At 53.2% G+C, this 14,517-nt stretch overlaps 1 protein-coding gene across 5 annotated transcripts in view; it reads left to right on the top strand.

Moving 5' to 3' along the window:
* The window catches only part of GPATCH11 (G-patch domain containing 11), a 32,872-nt gene extending 31,646 nt beyond the window's left edge, over positions 1-1,226 (top strand). For all 5 annotated transcript variants that reach the window (XM_085643011.1, XM_085643013.1, XM_085643012.1 and 2 more), the window contains one exon: positions 504-1,226. In XM_085643011.1, the coding sequence (XP_085499137.1) occupies positions 504-982 (479 nt within the window). In that variant the 3' untranslated portion in view covers positions 983-1,226. The remainder of the gene's footprint in view (positions 1-503) is intronic.
* The last annotated feature ends 13,291 nt before the right edge of the window (positions 1,227-14,517 follow it).

Genomic DNA, 14,517 nt, shown 5'->3' on the forward strand with positions numbered 1-14,517 from the left:
GTAACATTTAGAGGCTTACACTTTTGTTGCAGAGTTTCATTTATGAGTGTCAGGCGAGATTTTTATTAGTCTCTCAATTGTTTATCTCCCATCACTGAAATTGATTAAAAAAAAATTTGGTGCCGTTTTTCTACAAGTCTTGGTCTATAAGGGCAAGCTGCAGATTTGTGGTGTGGGCTGCCATCGAACCGACAGCCTGCAGGAGGGGGTGATGGGTCCACAAATGCACAATGTTACTGTACCCAGATTAACATCTGACTGCTGCACACAGGCTGGTGAGGCACAATTAAAACTGTGGAGGATCTTGAGTAAAAATCATTCTTACCTTATTAATATGTTGGTTTTGTTGATGTGAACTTTATCCTTGTCATGTTCTGTTGCTGCGGGGTACATACGCTGGTAATGTTTTATTTTTGTTGGATTACAGTTTACATTTTAAAACACTTTATTTTACATTTATTTGTTTCTTCTCGGAGTCTAATGAATATCTTTTTGTTTAACAGGCAGAAGTGGACTTGGCCATGAAGAGTTGCAGAAGCGCAAAGCAGAGGAGAAGCTTGAAAATTATAGGAGAAAGATACAGATGAGACAGCGCGCATCGGAGCAAGCTGCAGACCACTTCCGCCTGCGGTTCAAGAGCAAGCATGAAGAAATGAGGATTGAGGCAGATTTGAGGAAAAGTCAAAGAGCCTGTCTGCAGCTCGACGAGCAGAAGGGCTTGCAAGCCCCTCAGGAACTGTGGTTCTGGCCCAATATTGACAAACCTGAGGATGAGGAGGATGAGGAGGAAGAGGAAGAGGAAGATGGGGATGACAAAGAGGACTCCACGGCTGAAGAGTTGACTTCCCTGGAGAAGCTGCAGTCCCTGACGGCTTATTTAAGAGAGAAACATCTCTACTGCATTTGGTGTGGAACTGCCTATGAGGATGGCGATGACCTGGCTTCCAGCTGCCCTGGCGACTGCGCTGCTGACCACGACTGAAGCGGCAGCGCCTGTGGGGAGGTGCTTTGAGGTTGGGACAGAAGCATTGTCAAAGGACACATGGAAGTGCAAACAATCACAAACTGAGTCCTGCCCCACAGTAGGGGTGATGTCCAGTGTCAATACATTTATGCAGGAAGTAAAAAGGTGCATTTCCTGTTTATTGCTCTTAATAGCTCTAGATATCAAGATGGTAATTTATGTTTTTCAGTTAATTAATAAAAGTGTTGTTTGCACAACGCGATGGAAGATTTGCATACCTTTCATTGGTTTAGTGTACATGGATGTGTTTGTATATTTTCTGTGCAAGTCATTGCAAAGTCCATTACTGTTTTCCTCAGTTTTTATACCACGCACAGCTCTGTTGGGAATTTTGGGTGAGCTGAAGTTCCTTCTGCTGTGCAGGAAAGGCAAAGGGCACTGCATTGTTTTAATTGTCTAGTGGTAAGGCTGTTACAGCCTGAAGGTGCAAGCCCAGCCAGCGGAAACTGTCTCCAGAACCCACACATGTGCTTCCAGTAACGTTCATAAAAAGAGTCACTGAGCTACGTCACAGTGAAACGTAAAACACACCGGGATACTCCATGCCCCCAGCCCTCCTATGCCGGCAGCCCTCCTATGCCGGCAGCCCTCCTATGCCGGCAGCCCTCCTATGCCGGCAGCCCTCCATGCCTCTGCCCTCCAATGCCCCCAGCCCTTCATGCACCCACTCACACACTCTATGCCACCTGGCTACTCCATGCCCCCACACGAATACTCCATGCCCCACCGAATACACCATGCTTCCAGCCCTCCATGCACCCACCTGGATACTTCAGTGCCCCCAGCCAGCCATGCTTCCAGCCCTCCATGCACCTACACAGATACTCCATGCACCCACACAGATACTCCATGCACCCAACCCCCCATGCCAGATTTGGCTTATTGTGCCTCTCTCAGCTCTCCTGGAACTTGGAAACCCTCACTTCTAGTGTTAATGACACTTTCCGACAAGGCATTTGAGATGAGTGAGCGGTCCATCCATCCTGCAGTGTGGGGATGGTCCTCTGTATAGTGAGCAGGAAAGCTAAGCAAGAGAGGGTGATGGTTGCGCTGAGGTGCACAACATGACAGAGTGAGGAGCAAATCGATGCACAAGACAGGGAGAGTGGGAGGCAAACAGATGCACAAGACAGGCAGAGTGAGAGGCAAACACGCACACCACTTGCACAGTGCGAAACAAACATGCACATGACGGGCAGAGTGAGAGGCAAACAGATGCACAAGACTGGCAGAGAGAGGCAAACCGATGCACAAGACTGGCAGAGGGAGAGGCAAACCGATGCACACGACAGGCAGAGTGAGAGGCAAACAGATGCACAAGATGGGCAGAGTGAGAGGCAAATAGATGCATAAGATGGGCAGAGTGAGAGGCAAACAGATGCACAAGACGGGCAGAGGGAGAGGCAAACAGATGCACAAGATGGGCAGAGTGAGAGGCAAACAGATGCACAAGACGGGCAGAGGGAGAGGCAAAAGAGATTGCACACGACCGGCAGAGTGAGAGGCAAACAGATGTACAAGATGGGCAGAGTGAGAGGCAAACTGACATGCACAAGACAGGCAGAGTGAGAGGCAACCAGATGCACACAACTGGCAGAGAGGCAAACACGCACAAGACAGGCAGAGTGAGAGGGGTTGGCCTAACGGCTAGGGTGGTCGACCTCGATTCTGGGGAACCGAGTTTGAGTCTCGGCAATGACGCTGAACATCCTGTGATTCTGGGCAAATCACTTAATCTCCTTGTGTCTAACAAAAAATGAATGTGTCCTCCTGTAACGCAACTGGTGCTCGTGTAAAGCGATCTGATACCCGATACCTTCGGGTCAAGTTCACGCTATATAAAACTCCGCAAAAAAAAAAAAATGACATGCACAAGACAGGCAGAGTGAGAGGCAAACAGATTCACACAACCGGCAGAGTGAGAGGCAAACAGATGCACATGACAGGCGGAGTGAGAGGCAAACTGGTCTAACTGGAGCTGAGGCTAATATAAGATGTACTTGTATAATTAGGAAACTGAAAGTAAATTTACTCTGTTAGGCCAGTGGTTCCCAACCCTTTTAGAACAATTACCTACTTATTAGAACTGCAAACCTTTGTGACCCACCTACCTTTAATGGACAGTAGGGATTAAAGGTAGCGACCCTTGACCCTACCTGGTAGGTCGCTCCCCCGCCGCACAGCAACGCCTGTGGGTCTGCCGCTGCCGAGTTAGGTTTGATTTCCTATTGTTTTGCCTATACTGTTTCCGTTTTTTTCTGTCTGTTACTGCTGTTCTCTGTCCTCCCCCACTGCCTATACTTGCTCTGTGCCCGTTGTTTCCCTCTGTTCCCCTCGCAGCCCCGTATCTCTCTGCCCGTTGTTCTCCCCCTGCTCCCCTCGCTGCCCGTTTTTTTCCTCTGTTCCCCTCACTGCCCTGTGTCTCTCTGCCCGTTGTTCCCCCCCCTGCTCCCCTCGCTGCCCGGTTTTTGCCTCTGTTCCCCTCGCTGCCCCGTGTCTCTCTGCCCTTTTGCGTTCTGTTCCCTCTGTGCCCCGGTAACCCTGTGCCCGTTTTTCCTTCTGTAACACTCGCTGCCCCCTTACCTGTGCCTTTGCCTTCTGTCGCCGCACCCGCCACAAGGAACGCCGCCACTACGATGCCAGCACTCTGCATGCTCTCAACCCCGGACGGACCCACACCTGCTTCAAGGCCGCCCCGAAACGCACACACGGTCCCTTCACCTGCCGGAACTGCAGCTACACCAGCCTCAGAACCGACGAACCACCCGCCAAAAAAGACCTCAACCACCTCCGATGCATACTTCTGAACACCTGCTCCGCACGCAAACACGCCGTCGAGCTCTGGGACCTGCTCGACACAACATCCCCGGACGTCACCTACCTGACAGACGTGGATGAACGACTCCTCCGCACTCGACATCACCATAGCCATCCCAGACGGCTACAAGATCACCCGCAGAGACCGCACCAACGAAGTCTGAGGAGGAATCGCCATCGTCCACAAGAACAGCATCCGGGTCTCTACTAGCACCGACGACACCCTCAGCACCGCCGAACACATGCATTTCCAGATCCACACAGACCACATCTCCACCCTCCGAGGCACCCTCGTCTACCGCCCCCCCGGACCCCGCCCCCAGTTCAGCGACTCCATCGTCGACTTCATCAGCACGCACGCCCTGACCTCCACCGACTACATCCTCCTCGGGGAGACCTGAACTTTCACCTTGAGAACAACAACGACAGCAACACCACAACCCTGATCGACAACCTCGGATTGAGGCAACTTGTCACCACGCCCACCAACTCAGCCGGCCACACACTTGACCCAGTCTTCTCCTCAAGCCCGCACGTCTCCAACCACACCACCGAACTCCTCTGGACCGACCACCGCTGCATCCACTTCACCTTCCAGAAACCCACCACACACCACCGCCCCCAACAGATCCCCCCGCCGCTGCTGGAGCAAAATCACCGAAGATCAACTTCATGCAAACCTCGCTCTCAGCTCACCCACCGTACCCTCCAACACCGACGCTGCCCACAGCCTCAGACGCTGGATTGAGGACTGCGCCAACACCCTCGCCCTGCTGAAGAATCCTCCCTACAGAGACACCAGCAAGAGGACCAGCTGGTTCACCCCAGAACTCCTAGCCTCCAAGCAAGCCTGCCGGAAGCTAGAGAAGAAACGGCACAATGAACAGACCCCGTACTGCCTCGCAGCACACAAGGATGCCATCCGCAACCACCACCACCTCATCAAGGCTGCCAAGGGAACCTCCTTCAAAGACCGCCTCGACAACAACGTACACAACAGCAAGGAGCTCTTCAACATCGTGAAGGAACTCTCCAACCCCAGCTCCAACACCAACGACATCCCGCCGTCGCAAGCCCTGTGCGACTCCCTCGCCACCTTCTTCCACCGCAAGATAGCCGACATCCACGACAGCTTCAACACCCAGACAGCCCCAACAGTCAGCAACACAACAGACTCTCGTCACATCATCGACTACGACCCCCTGATAGCCTGGGCCAGCGTCAGCATCGACGACACCATCAAGACCATGAGCACAATCCACTCCGGCTCTCCGTCAGACCCATTCCCGCACCACGTCTTCAACAAATCAAGCCGCTCCATCGCACCCCACCTGCGCAATGTCATCAATCTCTCCCTCGAGACCGCGACCTTCCCTCGAGACCGCGACCTTCCCAGAGAGCTGGAAACACTCCGAGATCAACGCTCCACTCAAACCCAAGGCAGACCCAAGAGACCTTAAGAACTTCCGGCCCATCTCTCTGCTCCCCTTCCCGGCCAAAGTCATCGAGAAAATCGTCAATAAACAGCTAACCCGATACCTCAAAGAAAACAGAATCCTGGGCCCTTCCCAGTCAGGGTTCCGCAGCAACCACAGCACCGAGACCGCCCTCATTGCCGCCACCGACGACATCAGGGCCCTGCTAGACAACGGTGAGACCGCAGTACTCATCCTCCTAGACCTCTCCGCCGCCTTCGACACCGCTTTACAAATGTGGAGTATTATTATTAGTATTAACACCCTCCCACTGAGCCTACGACAGACCCAAGACCTGCAGACCTTCAGGAGAACACTCAAGACCTGGCTGTTCGATCAGTAGCAACCCCCCTGTTTTAGCAACGCATAATACAGTACAAATTGGGGTAGACCTAAAGACGGAATGGCAGTGCGTGACCACAATATCTAAGGCATCTTTGAGGAAGAGACCGCTTATAAATATAACTATTGCTTTAACAGGACACAGTATCATTACCTACTGGGGTAGTGTAGGGAAGTAGGATCTGCTTTCATTGTTACCCCCACTTTTTGCTGGTGTCTGTATGTTGTTTTTTTTTTACTAGCCTGACTGGGATTCTGCTAATCAGGACCCCAGTCACTTTGCTTCCTCCTGAAATTGATTATGGTAAGTGATTCTGAACATCCACAATTGGCTACTGGTGTACCCTTTTAAGTCCCTAGTATATGGTGCTATGGTGCCCAAGGCATAGATACACCAGGGGTCTTCCATGGGATTCAACATGTATTGTGCCACCCATGGGAGACCACTCAAACTGTGACTACAGGCCTGCCATTGCATCCTGTGTGAGTTGGTGCTTGCACCTTTCACAATAGATATACATTTCCTCAGATCTGATGTCCCTTCGCTTAAAACCTATAAATCACCCCTCTAGCAGGCCTTTCAGTCCTGAAGGCAGGGTGATTGGCTATAAGTGTGAGGGTGTCCCTGCATGAGCAGGACACCCCTACATACCCCAGAGTCGATTCTCCATACTTTGTAAGTGCGGTCAGCCATTTTAATACATACAGTGGAGATCTGTGATTACGAGATGTGTATGGTGGCTGCACTGAACCCGTTCGTGTTTGGTATCAAACATGTTGTAATTATACCCCAACTCTGATTTCAGTGTTGGAAGTATGATCCCATGTACTGGGAGTCTCCCTTGGGGTCCCCCCCATGTACTCACGGTTACAGCCTTTCAGGGTCAGACAGCAAGCTAGTGTTGCTGCTGATCACAGAAACGATTCTGCCTGCCTGATAGGTTTCCTGTCGCAGGGAGATGTGACCACCTCCCCAGACAGGACTTAGTGTATTGGGCAGGGGTGGGGGTGCTTGCCAGAGCCACCAGGTTGCTTTAAAGGACACATTTTGTGCCCTCCTCGCATACACCAGTTTAAACCAGTTCTGGTAGCCCTTTACTCCTACTCTGGCACGAAACTGGACAAAGGACATGGGAGACTCCTCCCCTCTGTCCAGCCTCTCCTCTGGGAAGGACCCCTGAGCTGTCCTAACTCCTTTCAAAGGGTATTTAAGGACTTACCTGTGGGTAGGACTGCAGATTCGTTGTGGTACAAGACTCCTGCCTGAAATCATGTCACTCTTCGACCGTCTGGACACCTGGACTTCTACTGGAACCGAGACTGCGTCAAGGAAGACTCCTGCTGGTCCTGGTCTAGCTGTTCTGCAAGTCTTCTTCGATCTCTGTGCTTCATCCAGGATCTTCAACAGACCTGTGGGCATCAAGGACACCCAAAGTAATCTCCCTTGGAGGTAAGGAGTCACTCCCCTGCATCTGTGGGCACCACAACAAAGTTGACCCGTCTGCTGCTCCTGACGTCCCACGGACTTCAAAAGGCCCAGCAACACAGGTGGTGGTTCTGCTACTCCCTCGTGGTCTGACTTGTCTTCTCTGTAGCCCTCGTCGGAACCGTTGGGACTGTACCCCTATGCACCTTGTTGAAATGCAGTTGCCAAGGCTTGTTGGCTCTGGGCCACAAGAAGCTCCAGCATCTGTTCCTGCCAAGTACAGCATCTTCACTGCATTCTGCGCCATGGGCCTTTCTTCTTGGTGAGCTGCTCAAGGTCCTCTTGCGACTCCTGTGCCTTCGGCCTGTGGGTCATCTTTGGGGTATTCTTCTGCTTCAGTGGGCACCCCTGCTTGCTCGGGGCCTGCCTGCTCTGACTCCCCTGCTTGTGCTACATTCCTTGGACCTTGCTGGTCCCAACGTTTCTCCTTCTCCGTTTTCCACGCCTGTTGCAGCTGCCAATGCTTTTGGTGGTCCTGCCAGACACAGACCCTCTGGTTTTTGACTTCTGACGTGGGACATCTCATGCACTGCTCCTGGTCTTCCTTAGCGTCACATGGTCCCCATAGCTGCAGCGACAAGGTCACTGTCACCTCACTTGAAATGCCCGTCATCGATGGGCATTGCTATTCCATACCTCTGGGTGGTATAGATACTGTATCTTCTGCTTACAGGTTCTTGTTGGACTTGACCCTTTTCGCAGGGTCATCCCTAAACTTTTTGCCTTTCTCCTAGCCTTTTCTCTGACATGGTGTTGTTGGTTTTAGGACTCTGGGAACTTTAGCACTGCGGTCCAGTGTAAAGTGCGTGTGCTCTCTGTGTTACATATGGTAAGATTGGTCTTCGCCTGTTTGGCCTATTTAATTTACCTGTCAGTCCCTTGTAAAGTGGTATCTCATATACACAGGGCTGGTAAATTAAATGCTACTGGTGGGCTTGCAGCGCTGACTGCGCCACCCACCAAAGTAGCCTTTCAAACCTATCTCAAACCTATCTCAGGCCTCTGCCATTGCAGGGCCTGTGCGCGCAGTATTACTGCTGCTGTGACGTGGCACCTAAAGTGTGTGCCATGTCTGTGACCCCCCTTTTACTACATGTCAGTCACCCCTATTGGCAGGGTGCATTGTAGGTAAAAGATAGGACATGTACCTTAAGTGTGTGACATGTCCTGGTAGTGACAAAGCCATTTTGGTTTCTCACTACTGCGGGTCTGCCCTCCCATAGGAATGCAATGGTGATTCACTAATAAGTGTTTCAGTGGTAATTCCTGATATGAGCGGAGTAGCGTGGTCAAGTTTAGTATATTTGGAATGGTGGTAATGCTGCGCACAGATTTACTATAACTATTTTAGAAATGCCACTTTTAGAAGTTGCCATTTCTGTGTGCTATGTGTCTACCTGCCTGATGTGAATTGCATGTCTGGCTTTGGAGTGACAGGAACTGGGAGGTGTGTGTGTGGCTCCAGGAGGGGAAGGGTGAGTCAGCACTAGGCTGAATAGGACATCTACATTTGGAGTAGTGGGAGGAGTAGTACCCTGACCCTGAATATGATTGTGCCTGCCCTGTACAATGCTGGCTCCGCCCCCTGTGGTGTGTCTGATCACCGAGCCCCCACCTGACAAAGGGGAAGAGGAGCCTGGTAAACAAAGTGTTCCAATTGCCCCCCGAACCAGTTTTTGCTGGTTCCCCCAAGCTCTCTATTGCAGACAAAGGAATGTGGAATATAAATATAGGGGCTGTGACCCCATGAGAGTTGTGTTGTTCCTTGACTTGCTGGGGGCTTGCTGCTGCTGGGGCCCAGGAGGAACTGCCATGAGGGCTTGCCTCCCTTCTGAAGGGCCCTGTGTGCTGGCCTCCCTGGGCCCAGCTATGCCCATAGAAACTTTGCTTTGGACCTTTCCTTTTTAAGCCCAGGCTCCCTAGCGCCTCGTGAGCGATATATTTTAATTTGCCCCAGAAGAAGAGCGCGTGGGCTTCGCAGCGCTGAGCTGCCCATGTTTCAGAGGGAATCCCCGTCGTAGGGATTCCCCTGTGCTGTGTTGTGGAGCGGGTGCCCACCGCCCATTTTGCACACAGAGCGGGAGCCCACCCCGCTTTATGCATATGGAAACAGCGGGTGCCCACCCCGCATTTGGAGGAAGTTCGGCGGGTGCCCAACACGCATTAATGCTGTTTAGCTGGTGCCCCGCTTATGTATTTATCCTTGAGGCGGGTGCCCACCCTGCACTATGGCGCTACAGAGAAATCACCGCCGCGGCCCGATCGAGAACCGGAAGTCAGGTGCGTCCGAGCCGGGCTCCTGTAAGCTGTTGGGAGCCCCGGTGCCAAAGAAGAAGCTGAAAGCAGGCGGGATTCGAGGCGGGGCTCTCATGAGCAGAGAGAGCCCCGCGTGTTACTGCGCCTGCCACAGAGTCCCGAGGAGACTGGTGAAGCAGAGCCCAGGTGAGAGGGGCTCAGTATTGCACCTTGTTGGTGCGCACCTTTGATTCTGCTGCATTGGCAGCCCAAGCCATGACATTTTGGACACGGGGCATTTGAGCCCCTAGAGAAGGCCAGTTGGCCTGGGGGTCAGTTGTAGGTTATAGGGCGCAAGGCCCTTATGTGATTTATGTGACAATATGCCTTTAATGTGATTTATGCTTAGGTTATTGCATAATGTATTTATGCTTGTGAGGTTATGGTCTAATGTGATTTCTGCTTATGAGGTTATTACATAATGTGTTTATGGTGGTGAGGTTTATTTTAGAATATGTTTAAGCTTATGAGGTTGGCGCATAATGTGTTTTACGCCTAATGTGATGCTGATTGCATAGTGTGATTTATGTTGCAGGATATAATGCCGAGTTCAGTGTTTTGCCAGTAATTACTGGTTGTGTTCTACATTTACTATTTGTGCTTTGTGATGGTTCTGACAGTGGCCCAATTGGCCCTGTCATGTGTATATAATCCCCTGTAAATATTGCCTAGTGCCAGTTGGCACAGTGTATATTGTGTGATTACTATTCTAATGTGTTATGGATAATACAAAGTCTATTTTTATATATAACCTTGTGTGGAGTTCCTTTTGTGGTGTGCCTAGTGTGTTGCTGCTGCAGTGTGTGTTGCGCAAGCGCTTTACACATTGCCTCTGGGATAAGCCTGACTGCTTGTGCCAAGCTACCAAGGGGGTGAGCAGGGGTTATCTTCAGCGTGTAACTCCCTTGCCCTGACTAGAGTGGTGGTTTCTACCTGGCTTAGGCGCAAGCCCTAGCCAACCAGAAATCCCATGTCTAATAGTTCTTCACTCCAATTTGGTCTACAGTGGTTTCCGACGTCACTTCACACCTATGCACCCGACTTACCTGGTGCAGGTATCCTGGGTTCCTGGGGTATCCATGGGTGGGGCGACTCTCAAACCTTCTGTCTTGCACAGGGTTTCTTCAGGGTCCTTCTTCTTCAAAACTGCAACCATGACTCCCCCATTGATTTCTATTGGACATGCGGCTGGGTTTCCACTCTGCACACAGCCTCAGGTGGGTTCCTGGGTACTTGCCTTAGGTGGTTCCTTGGGTCGGAGTCACCTGTTCCAAGTCCTGACTTCGATCAAAGTTCGCATTACATTTTTGTAAGTACATGGTTTGGTCTCCCCCTGGAGACCACTGTATTTTGTGCTTACTTACCTATTGCAATTGAAGTATTATTGTGTTACTTGGATTTATATCTCCGGGTAGGAGATGTACCAATGTGTTTGTGAGTGTTTATGTAATAAATAGACATATTTTTGTATATATACACTATGTGGTGACCTTGTTGGTATGTTGCTCCCCCACTACACAGCTCCGCCTGTGTGTCCTGACCCTGCCGCTGCTGTAGAAGTCGAGGCCCTCCTCCACCCGCAGGCTACCACCTGCGCCTCATCCCTGGTGGCCAGTGGTAGGCCTTAGGTTTGTCTCTCTGTCGCTGTCTGTCCTCCCTGTACTGCCTGCATTCTTATCTGTGCCCGTTTTTGCTTGCCTGCTGCTCCCCTCATTGCCCCTTCATTCTGTGCCCTCTTGCCTTCTGTTCCCCCTCGCTGCCCCTGATTGTACCCGTTTTGCCTTCTGTTCCCCCTCACTGACCCTGATTGTACCCGTTTGCCTTCTGTGCCCCCTCGCTGCCCCTGATTGTACTCGTTTTGCCTACTGTTCCCGCTCGCTGCCCCGGATTGTACCCGCTTTGCCTTCTGTTCTCGCTCTGCCTGCCTTCTGTTCCCCTCGTTGCCCCTGCATTCCGTGCCCGTTCTGGCTTCTGTTCCCCCTCGCTGACCCTGATTGTGCCCGGTTGCCTTCAGGTGCCCTCGCCGCTCCCATTCCCGCCGCTGCGTCCCCGCCCCTCACTGCCCATTTGCTGCCCCTGCATCCCGCCTCCCAGCTGCTCCTCCCTCCCACATCCCCATATATTGCAGATGCTGTGCGGCCGCGCGCAGCGGGTGCGCCACTGGCGTGCCTAAGGCAAGCCAGTCTGCCCCCGTCCGCGCCTGGACCGTGCCCAGCGCCAGAACCCGTGGTTGCTGCACCCGCCACGACGACCTCCACCGCTACGATGCCAGCACACTCCACGCTCTCAACCCTGGACGGACCAACACCTGCTTCAAGGCCGCCCCGAAACACACACACGGTCCCTTCACCTGCCAGAACTGCAGCTACACCAGCCTCAGAGCCGCCGAACAACCCGCCAAGAAAGACTTCAACCACCTCCGATGCATCCTACTGAACACCCGCTCCGCACGCAAACACGCCGTCGAGCTCTGGGACCTGCTCGACATATCATCTCCGGACGTCGCCTTCCTAACAGAGACCTGGATGAACGACTCCTCCGCACCCTACATCGAGATAGCCATCCCAGACGGCTACAAGATCACCCGCAGAAACCACACCAACGGAGTCGGAGGAGGAATCGCCATCGTCCACAAGAACAGCATCAGGGTCTCGACCAGCACCAACGACACTCAGCACCGCGGAACACATGCATTTCCAGCCTCAGAGGCACCCTCATCTACAGACGACCCCGACCCCAGTTCAGTGACTCCATCGCCGACCTCATCCGCACGCACGCCCTGACCTCCACCGACTACATCCTCCTTGGAGACCTGAACTTTCACCTTGAGAACGACAGCAACTCGACAACCCTGATCGACAACCTCGCCAACCTCGGACTGAGGCAACTCGTCACAATGCCTACCCACTCCGCCGGCCACACGCTTGACCCCATCTTCTCCGCAAGCCCCCACATCGCCTTCAGCCACACCACCGAACTCCTCTGGACCGACCACCGCTGCATCCACCTCTCCTTCCAGAAACCCACCACACACCACCGCACCCAACAGATCCCTCGCCGCTGCTGGAGAAAAATCACCGAAGACCAACTACAAGCAAACCTCACTCTCAGCCCACCCACCGAACCCTCCAACACCAACGACGCTGCCCACAGCCACAGACGCTGAATTGACGACTGCGCCAACACCCTCGCCCCGCTGAAGAAACCCCCCCACAGGGACACCAGCAAGAGGGCCAGCTGGTTCACCCCAGAACTCCTAGCCTCCAAGAGAGCCTGCCGGAAACTAGAGAAGAAATGGCACAGCTAACAGACTCCGGACAGCCACGCAGCCCACAAGGATGCCACCCGCAACCACCATCACCTCATCAGGACTGCCAAGAGGACCTCCTTCAAAGACGCCTCGACAACAACGCACACAATAGCAAGGAGCTCTTCAACATCGTGAAGGAACTCTCCAACCCCAGCTCAAACACCATCGACATCCCACTGTCGCAATCCCTGTGCGACTCCCTCGCCACTTTCTTCCACCGCAAGATAGCAGACATCCACGACGGCTTCAACACCCAGACAGCCCCAACAGACAGCAACACAACAGACTCTCCGCACACCATCGACCACGACCCCCTGCTTGCCTGGACCAGCGTGAGCATCGATGACACCATCAAGACCATGAGCACAATCCACTCCGGCTCCCCGTCAGACCCATTCCCGCACCACATCTTCAACAAAGCCAGCAGCTCCAACGCACCACACCTGCACAACGTCATCAATCTCTCCCTCAAGACCGTGACCTTCCCAGAGAGCTGGAAACACGCCGAGATCAACGCCCTACTCATAAAACCCAAGGCAGACCCTAGAGACCTCAAGAACTTCTGGCCCATCTCGCTGCTCCCGTTCCCGGCCAAGGTCATCGAGAAGATCGTCAACAGACAGCCAACCCGATACCTCGAAGAAAACAGAATCCTGGACCCTTCCCAGTCAGGGTTCCGCAGCAACCACAGCACCAAGACCGCCCTCATCGCCTCCACCGACGACATCAGGACTCTGCTGGACAACGGTGAGACCGCAGCCCTCATCCTCCTGGACCTCTCCGCCGCCTTCGATACCATCTGCAACCGCACACTACGCGCACGCCTCCACGCCGTAGGGATCCGAGACAAAGCCCTGGAATGGACCACCTCCTTCCTCTCTGGCAGAACCCAGAGCGTCCGCCTCCCCCCATTCCGATTCGAAGCCTCCGAGATAATCTGCGGTGTACCCCAGGGATCCTCCCTCAGCCCGACACTGTTCAACATTTACCTGGGCCTGCTCGCACAGCACGACCTCAACATAATCTCCTTGCCGACGACACTCAACTGATCCTCTCCCTCACCAAGGACCCCATCACCACCAAAGCCAACCTCCACGAAGGAATGAAGGCCGTCGCCGACTGGATGAAGATCAGCCGACTGAAGCTGAACACGGACAAAATGGAGGTCCTCATCCTTGGCTCCAACCCTTCAGCCTGGGACGACTCCTGGTGGCCGACGGCATTGGGGGCAGCCACGACACCCACCGACCACGCATGCAACCTGGGAATCATCTTTGACTGACTCAACGCTCTCCATAACCAATCAAGTCAACGCCGTCTCCTCCTCCTGCTTCAACACCCTCTGCATGCTCCGCAAGATCTACAGGTGGATCCCGACAGATACAAGAAGAACAGTCACCCAGGCCCTCGTCAGCAGCAGACTCGACTACGGAAACTCCCTCTACGCGGGACCCCCGACCAAGCTCATCAAACGACTGCGACGCATCCAGAACACCTCGGCACTACTGATCCTCCATGTACCACGCACGGCCACATCACCCCACACCTGAGAAACCTGCACTGGCTGCCCGTCAACAAGAGGATATCATTCAAGCTCCTCATCCACGCACACAAGACACTCAACAAGACCGGCCCAGCCTACCTCAACAAACGACTTTCCTTCTACATCCCCAACCGCCAGCTCCTCTCTGCCGACCTCGCACTCACCACCGTCCCGCGCATCCGAAGAACAACCACCGGCGAGAGATCCTTCTCCCACCTCGCCGCC

Source organism: Triturus cristatus, chromosome 2_2 (assembly GCF_964204655.1).
Source record: "Triturus cristatus chromosome 2_2, aTriCri1.1, whole genome shotgun sequence".
NCBI lineage: Eukaryota > Metazoa > Chordata > Amphibia > Caudata > Salamandridae > Triturus > Triturus cristatus.